The sequence below is a fragment of the Nuphar pumila genome, chromosome 17 (genome assembly GCF_984573655.1).
Source record: "Nuphar pumila chromosome 17, dmNupPumi1.hap1.1, whole genome shotgun sequence".
Lineage (NCBI taxonomy): Eukaryota > Viridiplantae > Streptophyta > Magnoliopsida > Nymphaeales > Nymphaeaceae > Nuphar > Nuphar pumila.
In genome coordinates, this window is record NC_143265.1 from 28423015 (window position 1) to 28443232 (window position 20218).

A 20218-nucleotide genomic window follows, 5' to 3' on the forward strand; every position below is an offset into this window, starting at 1 on the left:
CCCTTTGTATGCCTGTTATGATAATTCAGCTCAAGAATCTTTATGGAGGTTCTTATCTGGTTTTCGATTTTATGTAAAGCATTAGAATTACTGCCACTGGAGTATGTCGGCAAGTGATTGTTGTATGAGTTGCGATGGATTAGTTTTGAAGATGATGCCTGGATAAATAGATAGAACAACAAAGCTATTTTGGCATAGTGATATGTCAGAATTTCACCCTTAACACTTTTTCTGGTCAGAAGGAAAAAAGAAAGAAAGAAAGGGAAACATTGGTGGCACTTTTATTGTTACTACCATAATGTGATGTGCAGGTCTTATTGTTTTCAGTTTGACCACAAAGCCATGTCACAAGGGCATGTGGTGTACATATCACGTGTACACTGAGTATCAAATAGCTATTTTTCGCAGAAGGGGTTGTGGTATGGCTTTGTGGATGTGCATGTGTGCGTGTGGGGGTAAGCAGATACCAAGTGTGTGTACTTACACATGTATCATAGTCTTTGTAGTTTATTACATTTTATTTTTCCCCAAAATAAAAAGGTGAAAGCATCACCATAAATTGAAAATGAGTTCATTGTGATATTATCATGATATTTCAATGTTTAGAGGGAATTAAAATATTTAGCTTTTACTATTTTATTTTCAAAATGTTATTGCGAGACTAGGATGTGTGTGCGCGCGCATGCGTGTGCATGGTGTGCCCTACTTAAGTATGTTCTGGTACTACACGTTGCGTGTTGAGCCCTAACCTGTTACTGGGTGGGGCGATCTTTGATAGAACTTCAATGTTCACTACCAGGTTTGCTGGGATTGGACACCTATCCAAAACACAATATATAATTATCTATAAATTAAATAAGCAAAACATAACCTAGTACCTGACTTGTGTACTTGGCAAGACCATATGCACTTAGTTTTCAAAGGCGGTAGGTGGTGAGCTAGTCGGGGACTAGGCAGACTAGTTGGTACCCCAAATAATTTTTTTTTTAAAAAGTGCACAAAATATGTAAATAAACTCTAAAATTAATAACATGTATACAACACAAAATCAATCACCAATAAGCAATAGACAAAACACATATCATCGAACAGTGTAAAGCAATGATATTAAATAATCTGCTCAAAACAAATTAGGAATAAATGAATAATTGAATAAACAAACCATACAACTAACAATGTGAATAAACAATATACAAAAGATAAAATGATGTATACAAAATTAACAACAACAGACATAAAATAAGCAATAGACAAATCTGAAGAAGTGAACAATTGAATAAGCAAACCATGCAATTGACAATGTAAGTAAAAGACAACTAAATAATTTAAACACAATTAAAGCCTTAACAATACTAAATTCACATCCAAGTCATACTAACATAGTTGGCAAACCCGATGATCCGACTCAGGAATCGTCCGAGTTGGATCGGATCGCCCAACAGTTCGGCCACTGATCCATCCCAAACCTGTTTTCACCAGGTTTAGCCTGGAATCGTTCAGAAATCACCCGACTCAGCACTGACTCATCAACTCGTGGAGTCAGTGCTGAATCGGGCGATTCAAGTCAGTTTCAAGCTAGCCGATTTTGACCCGATTCACCAGGACGAACAGGTATGCGAACCGGTTCTTTACGAGATGAACCAACATGTGTACCTGTTCGTTTTGCGATGAACCAGATTTAAAACATAAAAGGGGGGGGGCTCAAGTCTCTCAACTCTTCCCCTCCTTCCTCCATTTCTGAAACCCTAGGCCCCTCCATTTTTGGTGGCCATCACCACCACTGACGACCACCGATGAACGCTGACGATCACCGACCACCTCCCACGCCACCGACAACAAGGTTCTCTCTCTCTCTCTCTCTCTCTCTCTCCGAGGCTTACCTCTAATAGACGAGCATCGAGGCTCTGATGCTCTCTCTCTGCAAGGCTCATGACAAGTATTATTTAATAAAAGTACTAAAAAAAATTGGTCCTAACCCATCCGAGTTACCGAGTCAACTTGCTGACCTGCGAGTCAAGGGTCGGGCGATCCGAACTCGAGTCACGGGCTTGCTAAGTATGCATACTAGAATGTCATAAGTCATAACTAAACTACTGATAGTTCATGATAACTAAAAACATTACATTTAACCAAAGTCTCATATGCTAATCTTCATCTCGAAACTATAAAGATCCTAAAACTAAACCATATATGCCAAGAATTAGGACAAAAAATCCTCATTGTTGTATCCAACTGTCACGCAACCATCCCTTCATATTGACGCCTTTTTTTGGCAAGTGAAGTTAATCGAGTTTGCCGTGGTGAGTCATCATTATCATCTTTAGAATCTAGAACAATGACTGAAATTCTTTCTTCTTTGCATTGGTGCAATCTTCTTATTCTTTCAATTCCCTCTAGTTCTACAACACCAACACGAAAAGTGGCAAGAAAAGATGGAGAATACGGATGTACAAACTGATGACGACTTGTAATATGTTGCTTAAATATGTTTCGTCCACCTCTAATAATAACACCACCACAAAACACACATCTCAATGACCCTGTTGCCATACTAGATCATTTCTATGACATGAACGTGAAGGTGACATCAAAAAATCTAAAATAAAACATAACAAATTAACCACCAAATAAAATATATGCATACACATTTTCGACAACAAATCTATATACACATAACAAACTTAACTAATAAAAAAAGAAAAAAATCAAGCAAGCAACTTAGTTGTCAAAGTCTGTGGGGCTGCACATTCAATATACAAAACATGATGATGACCCACCACGATAAATATGTAGCACATTCAAATATATATTTAAAAATATATAGCACATTCAACACAAAAAACATGCATTATTCAATATACATATTTATACCTATGCATAATTCAAATTACTGAAAGAACAACATAAGTGCATTCAAGTCTAAAATAGTCAAATCCAAACTGATATATGTCTAAAGGGTAAAGGTCAAAGAACCCCAATAAGTTTACAATAACAAGTCAAAAATAGTCAAATCCAAAATGATATGTCTAAAAGGTAAAGGTCAAAGAACCCCAATGAGTTTACAATATAAAAAAGATATGAATCAACAAGCAAACTAGTCCAAAACTCTTCACTATAATGAATCTAATCTTTAGATGATGAACTTGCAAGTCCATCGTCATCATCCGAATCATCTTCATCAATATATTGACCTTCTTCTTCAGTTTCTACTGAACTAGCTTCTTCCTCTTCTTCTTTCATCCTCGCTATCTTTTATTCTTTGTTTGATCTTTTCTTTCATATGCCTTGTGTAGCATGAGTTTTTGGGCCCCCATATGCCTCGATGCTTCAGATGCCTTATCAACAAGAGACCGTATAAGTGAAGTGTCATCTTCAAAGGCAACATTAAGTGATCATCTTCACTTGGTCACTAATCTTTTTTGTCAACTTCTCTTAAGATGATGGGGTCAATGAGATCTCCTTTTTTCATTCGCTTATCATATCTTCGCTTCAATCTCCGTTTATATTGTTTGAACATTTTTTTCACTAACTTCTTCAACAATCTCATTCAACATTTCAAAAAGCAAATCTCGATCTTTAACTTCAACAGATGCATCGACTGATTTTCAAAACATTGTACTTAAAAGAAAATTAACCAAGAACTTAATAAGCGTTCAACCTTTCGTATTAGTCCATCCATCCGACATTATGCTACATCCATATTTAGCTCAATGCACTTTGTATTAGTCTAAAAACTCTTTTGTTTTCACAATTTCTTTAGCCAAAATTGGCTCTCACAACTCGTGGTATGATTGAGGCTTCATCCCAGGTCCAAACTGGCCTATGACTTCAATCATCCTATGAAAGGAAGACTACTTGGATGTATTAAAAGTTATTCCCACTTCATAAAACCACCTACCAATGTATTCACACACTACATCTATTTCTTCTTTCTTGAAGCGGTTCGCTAGCGTTGTTGTTTCAACCCAGTGTTGTTTCCTTGCCTTCTTTTCTCTAGATCACCTCGAAGGTATAAATCCGTAGGTCCTTTTAACTATGGTGGTTTCAAGGCAAAGTTACTACTGGGTTGCCTCTCCATTTGCAAAACTGCAAGTCCTTCACCTGAGTTTGAAACTGAGAACATGTATTCAGATCTCCCCTCATATATATTAACTGCCTTTTTTTTCATCTTTTCTTCCTCGATTTCTTTATGCATAGTTTGAAAAACTCGTCGGGTCAACCCTGTGACTCGGCCCAAATCGTTCAAGTACTAGGTCAAAAACCAGTACAACTCGACCGAGTCATGGGCTCACTTGGCCAAGTTTTCCCATGATTCAGCCGAGTCATGCATATATTATACATATATGATATATTATATATATAATTACATATACTATATGAAATATAATATAAATATTATGTATATTACATATAAAAATATAGTTATACATGCATTAATAATATTATACATTAAAATATTATAAAAAATATCATATAATGCATATTATATATAATATATTGATAACATATTGTAAAATATACATGGTATATATATTTATATATTTTATATAAAATATAAACTTAACATGACTCGGCCGAATCACAAATCACTCAAGGACGAGTCACCGGGTTTTAAAACCATGCCTTCATGTACTCATAAAGTACTTTATTGATTTCTGGTGTTCTATCACATGCCTTCACATTATTTCCAATCCTAGGTAAATGCTGCTTAATTGTGTATATGCCTCATTTATAAGTCGTTTTACATTTAGAGCACGCCACGGTATTTAAATCGCTTTTGTCCTTACAATATGCTCAATTCATTTTGGATCACCAGATTTTCTCTTCAAGCCCATCACATCTTCCAAATTTAGAAATGCTGAACATGGAGTAAACCTGCTAGCAGTTGCAGAAGAAGCTCCTTCCATTGTTGTTCTAAACAAAAAAAATGTAAAATCACTAAATTAAAAGGAGTAAGCAATAAAAAACATAAGATAATATATAAGTAAAAAACAGAGGGGCTAATTGCTAAGTTGCTAATCGCCTATGTCACAGGGATTCGGCCAGACAGGTGCCGCACCCGCGCCGACGTGGGTGCGGCACCCGGTGCGGTCAACCCGACCCTGGGTGCGGTCAAAGCGCCCATGGTCATTTTGGTCCATTTTTGTTTTTTTTTTTTTTAAATCTTTTTTCCCGATGAAATGGGGTGCGAAATTTAAAAAAAAAATTCTGCACCGGGGGGAACCCCCAACCCCCCTTCTCTCTCTCTCTCTCTATATATATATATATATATATTGACACACCCGCACTCACAACCATGTGACATAGCTAACCGCCTAACATACATACGGATCTCTAGAAATAGATCAACATCTATGTCACATGGGTGCGGGTGCGACACGGGTGTGGCGCAGTTTCAAAAAATTCGGACACGGGGACTCGGCTATATATATTAAAAAAAAATATATTTTAAATATATATAATTATATATATAACAATAAATTAACACATAAAGATTGTAAAATTTAAAGCAAAATTAGCACCCAGCCTCGTTCTTATTTTCAGGCAGCCCCCCCCCCCTCCTTCCCTGCACCCTCTGCTCGCAGAAGAGGGGCTCAACCCCTCCCTGTGCCTCCGATTCACAGAGGAGGGGCTCGACCCCTCCTCGTTTCCCTTCTGTCCGACGGGCAAGGCTAGGCTCGGCCTGTCAGCCTAGCCCCCTCCTTCCCACACTCCTTCTTACCCCTGCCAGACAAAAGGGAAACAATCCTCTGTGAATTGGAGGCACATGGTGCAGGGAAGGGGGGGGGGGCTGCCAAAAAAATAAGAACGAGGCAGGGGCGGATCACCCTCCCTCGTTCTTTTTTTTTGGCAGGGGGCGGAGGCAAGGGGCTTCGCCACCTGCCGGAAAATAAGGAGGAAGGGGGAGCCCCATGCCGGACGAAGAGGAGAGAGTGGGAATGGGGGGCATACCTGTTGACGGAGGAAAGAGGGAGACACATGGTTGCCAGTTGAGGAAGCGGGAGCGGGAAGCGATACGGGAAGCAGGAGCGGGAGCGAGAAGCGAGGCACTTTCAAAATTTCAGGAAGCGGGAAGCGTGGGACCACTTAGGAGCAATTCAGAAATCGTCTCGGAAGCGACCTAGGAAGCGAAAAAAAAAACAAAAAATACAAAAAATTATAAAAATGGGGGAAGCGTGCTTCCCATTAAAGGGAAGCACACTTCTCATTTAAAAGTGGCGCTTCCTCGCATGCTTCGGAAGCGCAACGTTTCGCGCTTCCGAAGCACGCTTCCGAAATGGGTATTTTTGGACTGGAAGCGCCTAAGTAAAAGGGGAAGCGCGAGTGTAGGAGAAAGCTGCAGGGGATGGGGGGGGGGAGGCAAAATTGACAGGGTAAGCCCCTCCCCCTATCGTAAAGCCCTTTTAGGGTTCGGGATGAAGTTTGGATCTGGGTCGGACCCGATCCAGATCCAAAACATATTTCGAAATGGATATTTTTGGACTCGGTCAACGTTGACCGAGTCCAAAATGAGGATGACCTCAACCTCGATTCATTGACCGAGTCTGACTCATTGTTGACCGAGTCCGAAGCCGCACCCGCGTCCGCACCCGTGTTAGGGCGTGTCGACGTGGGTGCGTCGCCTCCCTAGCCGAGTCCGTGTGACTTAGTTTAACATACATATAATATATATATATATATATGTGAAAAATAAATACATAAACTATATAGTATATACATATGCATAATTACATACGCTTATAAGTTGTAAATTATATATATATATGTACATAGAAAATAGATATATATATATATGTGTGCATTAGCATCTGTGTTTGTGAGAAAAGATACAGATAACAAATATACATACATGATATATATATATGTGTGTGTGTGTGTGTGAAAATAAGAAAATTGATAATAACTGAGACACAGAAATATAAATCGGAAACAATACACACAAAAACTATGCAATATATATACATAATTACATATAGTTATATATAATTATATATATTTACACCGAAAACAGATATATATGTGTGCATCAGCATCTGTGTGTGTGAAGCATTAACTGTGAACATATATACATACAGAGTGCATATATACACACATTATATATATAATTTGTGTGTGTGTGTGAAGCGTTAACTGTGAAAAAGATAAGAAAATAGATTATATATGAATTACACACACACACACACACACACATATATATATATATATCAGAAACAGTCAAACAAATTATATAATGAATTACACACACACACACACACCGCCTTAACGCTGGATGCACGTCCATTGTTGATTTCAGACATTTACCGTCACGACCGCCGCTAATTGTCTTTGTTTCGCAAAAGAAAAGTGTTGCAGCTAATCTGCTCGTGATCAGCGGCGGATAATGGTTCGATAACAGTGGACAATTTGCTCGTCCACTGTTACAGGCTTTTCTCTCTCCATATATAACTGATAATGCTCTGTTTCAGTTATATATTATATATTTTATTTTTCAGTTATTATAATATGTATATATATATATTCTGTGTTTCAGTTATTATAATATGTAGAATATATATATTCTGTGTTTCAGTTTTATATATATATATATATATATATATATATATATAACTGAAAAATATAAGCTGAAAGATGGAAAAAAAGAAAGAGGATGGAAAAACAGGAAGAAGAAGAAAAAAAGGAAAAAAGAAAAGGGAAGAAGGAAAAAAAGAAAAAAAGAAAAGGGAAGAAGGAAAAAAAGAAAAGAAGGGGAAAAAGCGAAGAAGAAGAAGAAAAACAAAACAGAGGGAGGAGGGCGAGAGTTTTGAGGAGGAAGAAGAAGAAAAGAAAGGAAGAAAGGAAAAAGTAAGAAAAAAATTTGCAACAAACCGAGAGAGAGAGAGAGAGAGAGAGAGAGAGAGAGAGAGAGAGAGAGAGAGAGAGAGAGAGAGAGGCTACATCCTTCCCCTTTTACACTTGGCCCTTGGCACAGTTGACCATGTTTGGACAATTCCAAACCTGGTCAACGAAGTTAAAAAAAAGGGCACATAACTGTTCCACGCTTAGCCGGCAACAGCCTAGCGAGCCAGGCGGAGCCTAGGTGGTAAAAAAGGGCCCCACCGCCCAAACCCAAAAACCGAGGTGGTGGGGCTGCGCCTAGGAGCCACCTTTGACAATTAAGCATATGCATGGCCAGATTTAGTGATGAAGCCGAACTACAACACGTAATCATGTTACAGGCATGAAGAAAAAATTAATTTCGGTTTCTCAATCAACTTTATCTGGTAACTTTGTTTTATTTGTACTAAACAAAGTGTGTATAGATGTCTCAAGCTCCTTGACATGCGGATTATGATGGGTTGTAAGCTGGAATCTATATATGTCATGTCAGTTGAATCAGCCTACATGAAAATGACATAAGAATGAGGCAACTGATCTTTGCATGCTCCAATAGTTCATATTGGATTGGATTCAATATGTAAAAATTATGATGGATAAGTCAAACAGTGACTTATATAGTGGGTGTATATTTTGTTTACATATTTTTTTATTGTTGCCATAGTTTATCTACCATACCGATATGTTTTTATGGTTGTGGAATTCAAATTAGCCATGGCTCTTAAGAACTCTCTTTCTCTCTCTTTGTCTATATATATATATATCTGTGTGTGCATATATAATACTATAATATATACATGCATATGTGTGCGCATGCACGTGCACATGGATGTCTGGTTGTGTGTGTACTATGTTGTATCACTATTATCTTACTATGCTACATTATGTATCTTATCTATGAGGAATATCGATATACGTACATGCATGTGTGTATGCACGGATGTGGGTGCACATGCACATGTGCGTGTACTATGTTGTAAGTATCATAGCATATCTAATGGTATGTATCTTATCTATGTGGAATATCGATATGGTACACTCCTCAACCCCATTTTTGGTGTGTATTGTATCTGTATTAGGTGCCTCTGTATCATACATACACCTTGATACTGGGCATATCTTATGATATGCAATTGGTGCAACATAAGTTTCATCAATTTTGATTTTTTTTTTCTGAAGCATATAAGGCCCCTTAGAGCTGGTTCATACCATAGTAACTGATGTCATTGATAATTTGAAAATATCATGATATTATCGGTATTTCAAGGTCAACCAATATTTTCTTGAAAAATTTTCAAAATATCGCCATAACAAAAAATATCATGATATTTTCTCGAGATGTTCAAAAAACTTCTTTATATGCTAATTTTTTTTGTTTCTTTTACGTTTTAAAAAATATATGTCACATGGGTGCGGGTGCGGAGATGCGGCACTTCCAAAAAACTCGGGTGCGGGGGTGCGGCAAAAAAAAAATATATGACTTATAACCAGTTTTTTTTTGCTGGTGTGTTTGTTTGAAGGCTTGTTACCCACGTTCTGCTTGTTGTGTACTTTGGCGCAACGGGACAAAATTGATGAACCAAAAGGATTGGCGATCTGATCGACCCAGCCTGCTGAGTTCTACTGACTGTCATGATTCAATCTTGTCTGAAACTCCCTGGTCTTCATGAAAAAAAAATATAAGCGAAAGGTTTGATGCGGTTTGTTGGAGAGAGAGTCTTCACGAGGCCTATGACTCCACCGCCACTGCCACGCCATTGCCTAGGGTTCTTCAAATTTCATTTTATATACAGTTGCACACAGATCTCCGGTCTGGACTCTGGATGACAGCTAAAAGAAATTTATTGGATTTGACATGTGGAAAAGAGCGGTCTACACCAGGCTACGGCTAGAGCACCCATCTCGTCTGGAGAAAAGTGAATACTAATAGCCACCAAGGCTACCACCACCATTATCATTTATTATGGAGAGAGAAAATCCTTGACGAAGAAAGATCAGGATGCCAACAAAGCTCGTCAGATGTTGTGGACATAAGTGTCCCTTTATAAAACAAGAGCAACAACAACAAGCAAGCATCCATGCTTCGGTTGTTTTGTCCTTTCATCCTCTCATCACTACATTCTCTCATCACTACCTGCAGGGATCCCGCAAGGGGTGGGGAAAGGTGAAAAATCTGGAAGTCCTCGTCAGGGAATAGGCAAACTCTAAAGAGACCGAAGCTATCAAGGCCAAAATCAAAATCCAGCAAGGGGCGGGTCTTGCTGCGTGGTGAGCTGTCAGCAGAATATTTTTTAAAAATTCCGCAGCCCATTTCACAGGGCAATTTTTTAAAAAAATAAAATAAAAAAATTGGACCAAAATGACCTTGGATGCTGTCAATGCACCCAGGGTCGGGTTGACCGCACGCGCACCCGCATCGCGTCGCATCGACGCGGGTGCGGCACCTGTCTGGCCGAATCCCTGTGACTAATCATTTCTTTATATTTTTGCAAAAAATGCTATAAAACCTATTCTTTCTTCTCTTTTTTATTATTCATTGTATATTTTTTCAAAATTTAAAAATTTCCGATATTTTACCAATATTTTACTGAGAAAAACATTTTTTGAAAAAAGCTCCCAAGAAAAACCTTGCCGAGAAATTGCCTAGAACGATACTGGTGACTATGGTTCATACCCATTCTTGGAAAGCTTGTATAGACAAAGAAGAAGATGATGCTGATTGACATCATCTACTTTGTTTTTATTTATATTTAAAAAAAAGTGGTTATGTGAAATTAAGTATTGTTCATACCCATTCTTGGATAGCTCGCGTATAGACAAAGAAGAAGATGATGATGATTGACATCATCTATATGTGAAATTAAGTATTGAAAAATACTTTGTGATTTTGTTTTTGTTTGTGTTAACCTGCGCTATTATGAATTTTGTGACTTGTTAGCTTAATTTCATTGTTTATATATGCAATACTGTTTCATAGTTTGCATTTTTACGATATGATACAATATGATGTGCATTATATTTTCGGCCTGGCTGATAGGGGCATTGATCTGTTTTTTACAACCTTGTGTATCTATGCATCTGGGCAAGTATGCAGGTGTGTATGTATATATGGGTCTGTTGATTGTAGATCTATTGATTGATGGCTATGTCACATGGGTGCGGGTACGGGTACGGGTGCGACACGGGTGCGGAGCAATTTAAAAAATTTTGGACATAGGGACATGGCTATATATATTTAAAATATATATATATATATATAACAATAATAAGATTGTAAATTTTAAAGCAAAAATAAAAAAGTAATTCTATTGAAGTAACAACACAAATTTACCAAAATGGACAAATTAATTTTAATAAATGGACAAAAATAGACTCAGTCAAAGTTGACCGAGTCCAAAATGTGGACGGACTCGCCCCAGGTGCGTTGACTGAGTCCGGCACTTAGTTGACCGTGTCCGCCCCGTGTCCGAAGCCACACCCGTGTCGGGTGTGTCGACGCGGGTGCGTCGACCTTTTAGCCAAGTCCGTGTGACTTAGATTGATGGTTATGTTGATGTGTCTCAAATTTTTACGTGCACAAGCTTCTTCAGAGAAGCTTGGTCTGTACCAAATAAAGCTTTGTTTGGTGATGCAGTTATTCATGTGCTCATTAAACTTGAAGCTGAAGTTCATACAGCCTTATGTTCTCTTTGTTATTGAATCTGTGACTTCCATTGTCTGGCAAATATGTATGGTTTTATTGTGTTATTAGTATTGTAAACTTTTTGCTCTCGCAGATCTGGAAGGGAAGACTGACAGTAAGATTAGAGCTTTGGAAGTAGTGGAAGAGCTGAGAGCCAAAAGAGCTGACAAACAGGTACATATCTGCTGTTTTGTTATAATCTTAGGCATTTAAATGGATCATGCGTGCATATTTTTAAATATGAATTTTGCTTATGTAATTTCATTTGGTACTGCAGTCTATGCTTCTATTGGATGCCTTTAATAAAGACAGAGCCTCCCTACCACAGCCTCTCACAAATCCTCCAGCTCTGGCCCCCTTACCATTTGCAGTCCCAGATGCTCGCACTCAAGAAATGATAAATGAGAAACTGAAGAAGGCAGAGGATCTTGGTGAGTGCATGATACGTTGCATACTGAATACTCAAATTGGTTTTGGTGCTGACCAAGGTGTTTAAGGTCAGTTTGGGCTTGGTAATGGCTGCTCAAATCCCCTCATTAGCTAGCCCTTTCAAGCACTGGTTTGGCTGGAGTGTTGGGGTGACATCAATTTTGAAGGATGTTGCTGTCTCCATGTGTTCTGTCTAGGCTAGTGTCTGAGTATAAAGTCAAGCATGCTGCTTGCTCATCCTTTACGAAATCCATTTGAGTGTTCATTCTTGTCAATTTTTTGGTTAAAGTTGTTTTACGAAATCTCTTCATTTGTATTCCATTTATCGCTAAGTCTAATTGTTTGTCTTGAGACCTCACAGATTGTGTTGCTTTTCTTTTCTGCTTGATTTTCTTCTTTTCTTTTCAAGAAAGCATTTTTTGTTATTAACATTTGCCGATGTGCTGGTTCTGTTTGTTGAGCTGCTAATATTTGTTGGATACTCCACCTACATTTCTTTTTGGCAGTATTCCTGTTTTTTCTCAAATATTGTGGAGCATTTATAGCTAGTGCTTGCTGTCTATGTAGTTTTATGTTCATGAACAAGATATCAGTTCATAAAATTAGGAGAAGCTGGAAATATTGACCAAGAGGTGCAAATGGTGATTTTGCTGAATTAGTAGAAATGGAGTATCACAAAAAGAGGGCTCTAGGGTTTGAGTCCTACTCAGGCTACTGTTCAATTCACTCACCCAAAAAAAAAAAGAATATGATGTGACAGTAAGATTTCATTTTGAAGGCATAAAAGGAAACCTAAGTTTTAAGCATTTATTAAGAAAAACAAAGTGCATGAACAAGAGGAGCTACAGGTCATTAATTTGTAGTACTGGTAGTAAGATTGCTTTGACTATGTTGATTTGCTGACTATTTAGTTTGACTTGTGTAATAAACAGTCTGTTCTTGTAGCCGCTTGCTTGAAATGGTCCCTGTTTTATAGCTTGGCCTCTTATAGATGTACTGGTATCCTCACATATGTGATTGTGTTTGATCCACTGTCTCACCTCAACTGGTGCATGACAGTACATGAGGGAAACAGGGCCTAGTTTTTGTTTTCTGGGTGTTTGATCCACTGTCTCACCTCTACTGGTGCATGACAGTCCATGAGGGAAACAAGGTCTGGTTTTTGTGTTCTGGTTTGTGTAGGGATGGTCAGAGTCATAGTCACTGATATCACCTATATTTTGAAAATGTCGTAATATTATCAACATTTTCAGCTAGGCCGATAATATCGGCAAAATATCGCAATATTTTCAAAATATCACTATATTATCATGAATTTTTTGCAATATTTTTTTTAAAAATTCTTATTTTTATATATTATTGTAAGTTCAGTTTTTCTATTTTTTGTTTCATTTGTATTTTAAAAACTTTAAAAACTTTAAAAACTTGTTTCTTTATGTTTTTTGCAAGATAAATAATAACCTATTATTTTCCTAACTTCTCTTATTATTATTTATTTTCTTCAATTTCTAAAGCTTTTGAGGTTTTCCTGAGAAAAATCACTTTTTGAAAATATCTCTGAGAAAAACCCTCACCGTAAAATTACCTTGAAGGATCCATATGTGACTATGGTCAGAGTTGGTAACCATAATGGCCATAGAGTTTAACAGTAGTAGACTAGGTTTATCCATTGTTTTTTTCCTAACGATGATGTAGTATTGAAATGGGTGGTTGCTTGGATCTATCTTTGCCCTGTAGAAGTTTGGGTTCTTTGTCTTTCAGTTTTTCCCTATGACATGTTTGATTTCTTATTAGATATGTTGACCAAGCATAAGGAATATGTAGTCTTTGTGTAAAACACCCTTTTGGGATTAATATTTGCTAAAAAATGTCACATAACCGCCATTTGGGTTGGTGGAAAGACTTCAATTTGAAAGTTTCTGTTTGGTTGATCAACTATCTAGATGGGAAATCACTATTATTATAGATGACTGTCTAATAATGGTGGATTTGGATCGAGAATAGCTAGTGTAACGCCCCATTTAATTTTTTTTTATGAAATTTTAAACAATTTTTTTTAAGGAATTTAATTAAGCCAATGGGGAGCTACATAGAACTGCAATCTTATTCCAACATAGCAAAGTTTATTACATCAAGGTCAAATGTCCAGAAACATTAAACAGAGAAGTAGTAGTGCCATGACTGCCTCGACGAAGTCACCACCTTCACTCTGATAGCTTATTTATTTCTTCAACTGAAAATAGTAAACCATAAAGGAATCAGACTACCACTGTCTGAGTAAGTGATACAGTCCTAAATACATATGTGAAAGGTAGGTGTGGATTATGATTTAACAAAGATTTACTACTGATGTAAAAATACGTTTCTTTCTAAGGCTATCATGTCTAATATGATTTCTGAGTACGAAATCCAATGATTTCAATTTTCTAAGTTTTGTTCCACTTGAACCCCTATCTGTTTCATTAGTTATTACCACATTTATTGGTTTGAATCTTCATTTCATTCTTAGCCTGTGGGTACGCACATGCATTCGACATCGTAACAGACCGAGATTAATACGGAGGTTCATTACATATAACCCGTATAACTAGCCGTACAGATACCCAAAAGGGGCACAATGCTCGACCGAGAGAGATCCCCAATTGGCAAGAACTAGCATTGGATGCACCCATAACTCTTCTGCAGAAGACTCGGACCCACCACCTAGGACTCACTGGTGGTCCTGGTCCCCTAACTCCGAGGACTGGGGACCGGGTGAGACGCCTCGCTCTCACAACACGAGAATGTCCCACGGAGTGTGTACCAACCACTCTCTCTAAAGTGGACCATGGATCCGGTAACATACACTGTGATACAGTGTACCCAGAATCCGGAAATTCAGTAACATACACCGCCTTGGTGTACCCAGAAACCCAATGAGAAACCAGTAACATATACCCTTTTCCGTATACCCAGTTCTCATAAAACTTTTCTTCTTTATTTTATCATATATATTATGTATGGCTAACCCGACAAAGTTTTCTTATGCCAGTTAACTCATCGGATTCACATACCCCTCTTGACATATAATTCTATCTTGAGTTATACCATACTCAAGTCATACTCTGCGAACCCCTTCCGGGTGAGCGAACATTTCAGTTCCTTGAGTCCTCACAACCAAGTGCACTCCACCATACCTCACTCATATGGATGGTTCCTACTAAGGGAGTGGCCACTACCAGCCCCTTCAGCATGATACAGTAGTGGTTACCTACTTACACGATACACTGTGGAAAGGAGGGTCCATATATATATATAATTTTTTTTTCAGCAGTCACGGGTTAGGTAACACTCCACCCGTCCACTTCATTGAAGCCATTGAAATCGGTAAGACTAGGCAAACCGGTTGATATGGTAGCACCGATAGTAGTGGGTTGGTTTTGCTGACTCACCACTGTGAGTTTGCCAACACAAGGCGTTGGTCACAGTAGAACTCGGTTCAGCTGAACCCTACCACCACTACGAGTCCAGACCTGTCGAACTAGACTCCGACTGTCATGGCCCAGCAGGGCACGAGAGGCCCTGTAGCGTGCCGAATAGTTGGCCTATTGCTGGCTGCAACCACGATTGGGTCCAATCAAAATCCCAGTAGGCTATTCCATCAGGCGAACCATAACTGCGTCTTAAGTTCCAACAAGAAAAAGAACGTGTGTGTACATTCATATAGGTAAACCTTTAGTCAGCCTAATCCTTACATGGGTTATAATTGAACAGGTTAACATTGAGATACCTTGGTCTGGACATATGATAACTGAAAATTTCCTCTTAATATAATTACATTGGGTATTGAAAATTATTTTGATACCTCATGTACACACTAGGCATACAACTAAAACTAACAAGATGGTGATCTGAAATTATTATTTTTTTTATACATGTATTTACGTTGGAATCTGATTTATTTAATGCTACCCATTATATGGCAACAGTCCAAAAGCCAATTCAAACCCCAACTACATACACCAATTTTTTTTTCTTTTGTTAGTTGAGTGTCTAGGCCCATTACAACATTAGTTTGCTGGCAGCCCTCAATGAAGCGTGAGAGGCATATGGAACAACAACAAGAAAAAAAGGTAGGAGCTAATAAGTCTACCCAGATTTTCAGTACATCACATGAAGTCCAACAAGTTGAACTATTCATGCAGGGTCTGTTTGTTCACTAACGTCTAAATCTATGCTCAGGTCATGCATATAACCTGTTTAAACAAAGTTTATACAAGAGATGTCTTTCTTTTCCTCTAACAACTTAGGTCTCAATGTTACTCGATGTCAATGTAGTATTTTTTTTTTGTACAGAACAAGTAAACTTATTTTATGCTTTAGGAACACACTACGCTACAAATATGTATTGAGTTGTGCATCCCCTACCTCGTGAAGCTGCGAATCCGAAGGTATGGCGCTCTTCTTCCTTACGGACGTCGGGTACCCATGTCCGAGCTCCTCGCCGGAATCAATGGTGGATGGCGTCAACCCTTGCACGGCTGGCTAGAGAGAATGGGCGTGAGAGAGGGGAAAAGCCTGAGGTGGGAGATAACGTGTTTGCTAGGGGAAATTGGGGGATTCGTGAGAGTAAAGAGAGGAGGGCGAATTCCAAAGGCCCCTTTTTGTAAACTCCAGCCCACCATCCGTTCCGAGCCTCCTCATAATTTCAATTTTCGTAAACCCCCCCCCAGTCCACCATCCGAATTCCAAGGTTTTCTTCCCCTTTTATTTTTTTTTCATTAATTATTTAGTTGGGCTTCCTAATTGGAAAAAACGCCCAGCCTTCTTTCCTTGGGCGCCACCCCTTCCCCATTTAAGTCATCTTAAATGGAAAGGTGAAACACCCCTGTTTGTTAGAATTCCAAAAAAAAAATGTTAATCTAACTTTTTGCAAAAACTCTTTATTATTGGTACCCCGGGGATTCGAACTGATGTCTCTATCCTAAGGGGTAACGCGCCCCACCAGTGCACCAGGTTGTGTTTCGTTGCAATACCTTGCAACAATAACCTTTTTGTCCTCTTTAGACGCATTTTACAAAAAATAGCGTTTTCTAAAATTTTTGGGTGTACACGGGGTTCGAACCATACTCTCTTCTTGTTGAGGCAACCCACCATCCCAGTGCGCTAACTTTACTTGGTTGCACTTCTTTGCGACTAAAAACTACTTCAGTGATGAGCGATGTTCGAAATCGCGTAAGTATGACATACAAAATGGCGTGAGCACTGTTTATGAGGAATCCAGTCCCGGAAATTATAAGTCAAAGTCCTTATACCTATGACTAGTAAATCCCCAAATTTGAGACCCAAATGAGGAAAAAAAACTCGTTATTTCATGTGAATTACTGAAATGCGCATATCAATAAGATATGGTTATAACGAGGGCGATATTCGCAAGAGATGAAACTTTAGAGATGTGCTCTGCAATTTCAATCGAAATTGAAAGTTTGAAATTGAATTTCAAGTAGGTTTCAACTCCATCCAAGGTCCGAATCCCTATATAATATTCGAATCCGATTTCTGGATTCGCTTGATCCATTTGGATAGACTCTTCATCCTTTTATCGTATCCATTTTCAAGAATTATAACCTTTATTAAATTTGATAATTATCGAAATTTTGCGGGTTTTACAGCTAGACTCTTTGAGGGAGAGCTTTAGTTCTCTTGTTGGTGTGCAGTATTAGGGCAACAATATTTTAGTACACGTAAACGTGCTGAGCTTGAACAACCAATCCAGCTTGGATAAGCTCAGTAAGCCCTTAGATTTTATATATGTATTATATTGTTCATAATATGGTTATAAAGAAAGGTCCTACCTTAATGGGTAGGTTGTTGGTCTTTCCTGGAAGTGGCGTGAGTTCAAATCCCATTGTCTTCCCTTCTTTCAAAAAGGCTTTTGACACAATTTTCAGAAACTTTACAAAAAATAAATAAATTAAAGGTATTCAGTTCAAGCCTAGTCGATCCCAGGCAAAAGGTGTTCAAGCTCGGCATGAGCTCGAGCTTGAACAACCAAAATTTCTTCTTCTGCCGAGCCGAGCCAGCCCAAGCTCGGCTCGAGCTCAGCTTGTGTGCATCCCTACTTGATAGCATGCCTTTATGTTGATGGCTATTGGCTTGCTATTTACGGCTAGTAATCTCACCATGATAGATGAATTCAAAAAAGTCCATGACTAATGAGTATGCAATGACGGATGTTGGGCTCATGAACTATTTCCTTGGCCTTGAAGTAAAACAATTTGATGATGTAATAAATATGATGATTCTCATATTGATCCTACATCAAAAGTATAGTAGGAAGCTTGCATTATCTCACTTGCACAAGGCTGGATATTTTGTATGGCATTGACTTGTTAAGTAGATCTATGGATAATTCAAATCAAACTCATTTGAAGGCCGCCAAAAGAAATTTTCAATACTTGAAGGGAACACTTGATTATGAACTATTTTATTCATCATCCAATGAATTTAAACTCATTGGACATTGTGATGGTGATTGGGTGGCAGTGAGAGACCAGTTTGTTCCATTTTTCTTGGGGTGATATGAAGATCACTTTGGCAGACATCTGCCATATTTGGGCATTCTTATGGGTTTAGAGCCTCTGGTACCTTCAGATGAGGATCCTGTGAAAGTTTTCGAGCAGCTGTTGGGCTGTCCACCTCCAAGTGAGAAGGTGGAGATGAGTTGGTTGCGTTAGCACTATGCAGCCTCCACAGACAAGAACAAGACACCGCGAGACTGATATCAGAGGCGTTATGCCTTCCTGCGTGTTTAGTTTTTTTTCAACTAAACATTGTTTGCATTAAAAATGTGGGAAATCTAACAAAACTTATCTTCAATTTTAATTATTGGAGTTGGTGCCACCATTTATTGTAGCTTGTAAGTTCTTAAAGATACCATAAAGCGGGGACACACAGGTGTAATAGTTCTAGGGATGTCAACGGGTCATATGTAACCCAATATCCGACCTGAATCAGTATTAATTTTTCATTGAAATCCGAATCCAAATCCGATTAAAACCCGAATCCCACTAAGATCCGAATCTGATTAAGTGTAAGTATCAGGTTTTGGACTAGTCGGATCCGGATTCAGATCTATTTTTTTCAATCTGACTCTGAATCTGAATCCGAATCCGATTATGTGAGATCCGGTTAAATCGGATTCATTAATGCCTAGATGCGACCCGTTGACATCCCTAAATAGTTCCCACTAGTATTGATGACCAACCATGAATCTCAGTATTTCAAGATGCATTGCGTTCTTTGTTGTATCTTTATTTTCTGTTTTTCTCTTCAAGTGCTTAACTTGAGGTGATGGCTTTTTTGGCCCTGACCTGAAACGTTGCAGATATCTTTCTTTTCTAATATTATTGGTTAACCTTTTTATTGCAGTATCTTTGGTGACAGTAGTGTTGTTTCTTGATTGTTTGAAATACATGCATTTCCTCTCTTACATATCTAATTTCTTCTTTTGCATATTTGCAATTTAGTCAGTTTTGAAAAATAGGTTTTGTCTTCTGCTGATACTGTTATAGCACAGCTGCTATTTAATGTTGTAGCTATTGGATAAACTGGATACTTAATCTTTTCTTTGAGTGTGGACCATTTGCAATAACTTATTGCATTTAAGGATCTGTATATTCTATCATTTATTTTTTTTCATTGGCTTTCAATTTTACAAATAACATTCTTGTAGTCGGTGTATAATGAGTTTTCTATCTTGTTGACATGATTGCTGGATTTATAATGAGGTTTTGTTTATACAGGTGAGCAGGGAATGGTAGATGAAGCACAGAAAGCATTGGAAGAGGCTGAGGCTCTGAAGAAGGTTTCTTACGATTTCTAGTTGTCTTTGGCTTACCATATCATTTTTAATCTGCTGCTCTCTTTGGCTGCTTTCCCCCATACAATTGCCTCTGTTGTGTTGGGAATTTATGCTAATGAAATATGATTTCTCCCAAAGCCAAGGGTGTCCATTACGTCTCTTCATTTAATTTGAAGGAAATGTTCAAAAACACACCTAAAATTTTGGTGATGGTAAAAAACACACCTAAGTTCTGGATATTGTTAAAAAGACACCGAAATTTATTGTCCGTTAATTGAAAGCATATTTCCATCAATTTAATGTGGGTTATCACCATGGTCAACAATATCAATGATATTTTGAAAATATCACAGTTTTAACGGGTTTTAAGGAAAGTTAAAATTATCAGA

General features: G+C 38.1%; 1 protein-coding gene across 1 annotated transcript in view; it reads left to right on the forward strand.

Annotated features, from left to right (window-relative positions):
* The window catches only part of LOC149811831 (U1 snRNP-associated protein usp106-like), a 54585-nt gene that overhangs the window by 10879 nt on the left and 23488 nt on the right, over nt 1-20218 (forward strand). The window contains exons 5-7 of the mRNA XM_089993132.1: nt 11652-11731; nt 11835-11988; nt 19771-19832. Coding sequence (XP_089849258.1) covers nt 11652-11731; nt 11835-11988; nt 19771-19832 — 296 coding nt within the window. The remainder of the gene's footprint in view (nt 1-11651; nt 11732-11834; nt 11989-19770; nt 19833-20218) is intronic.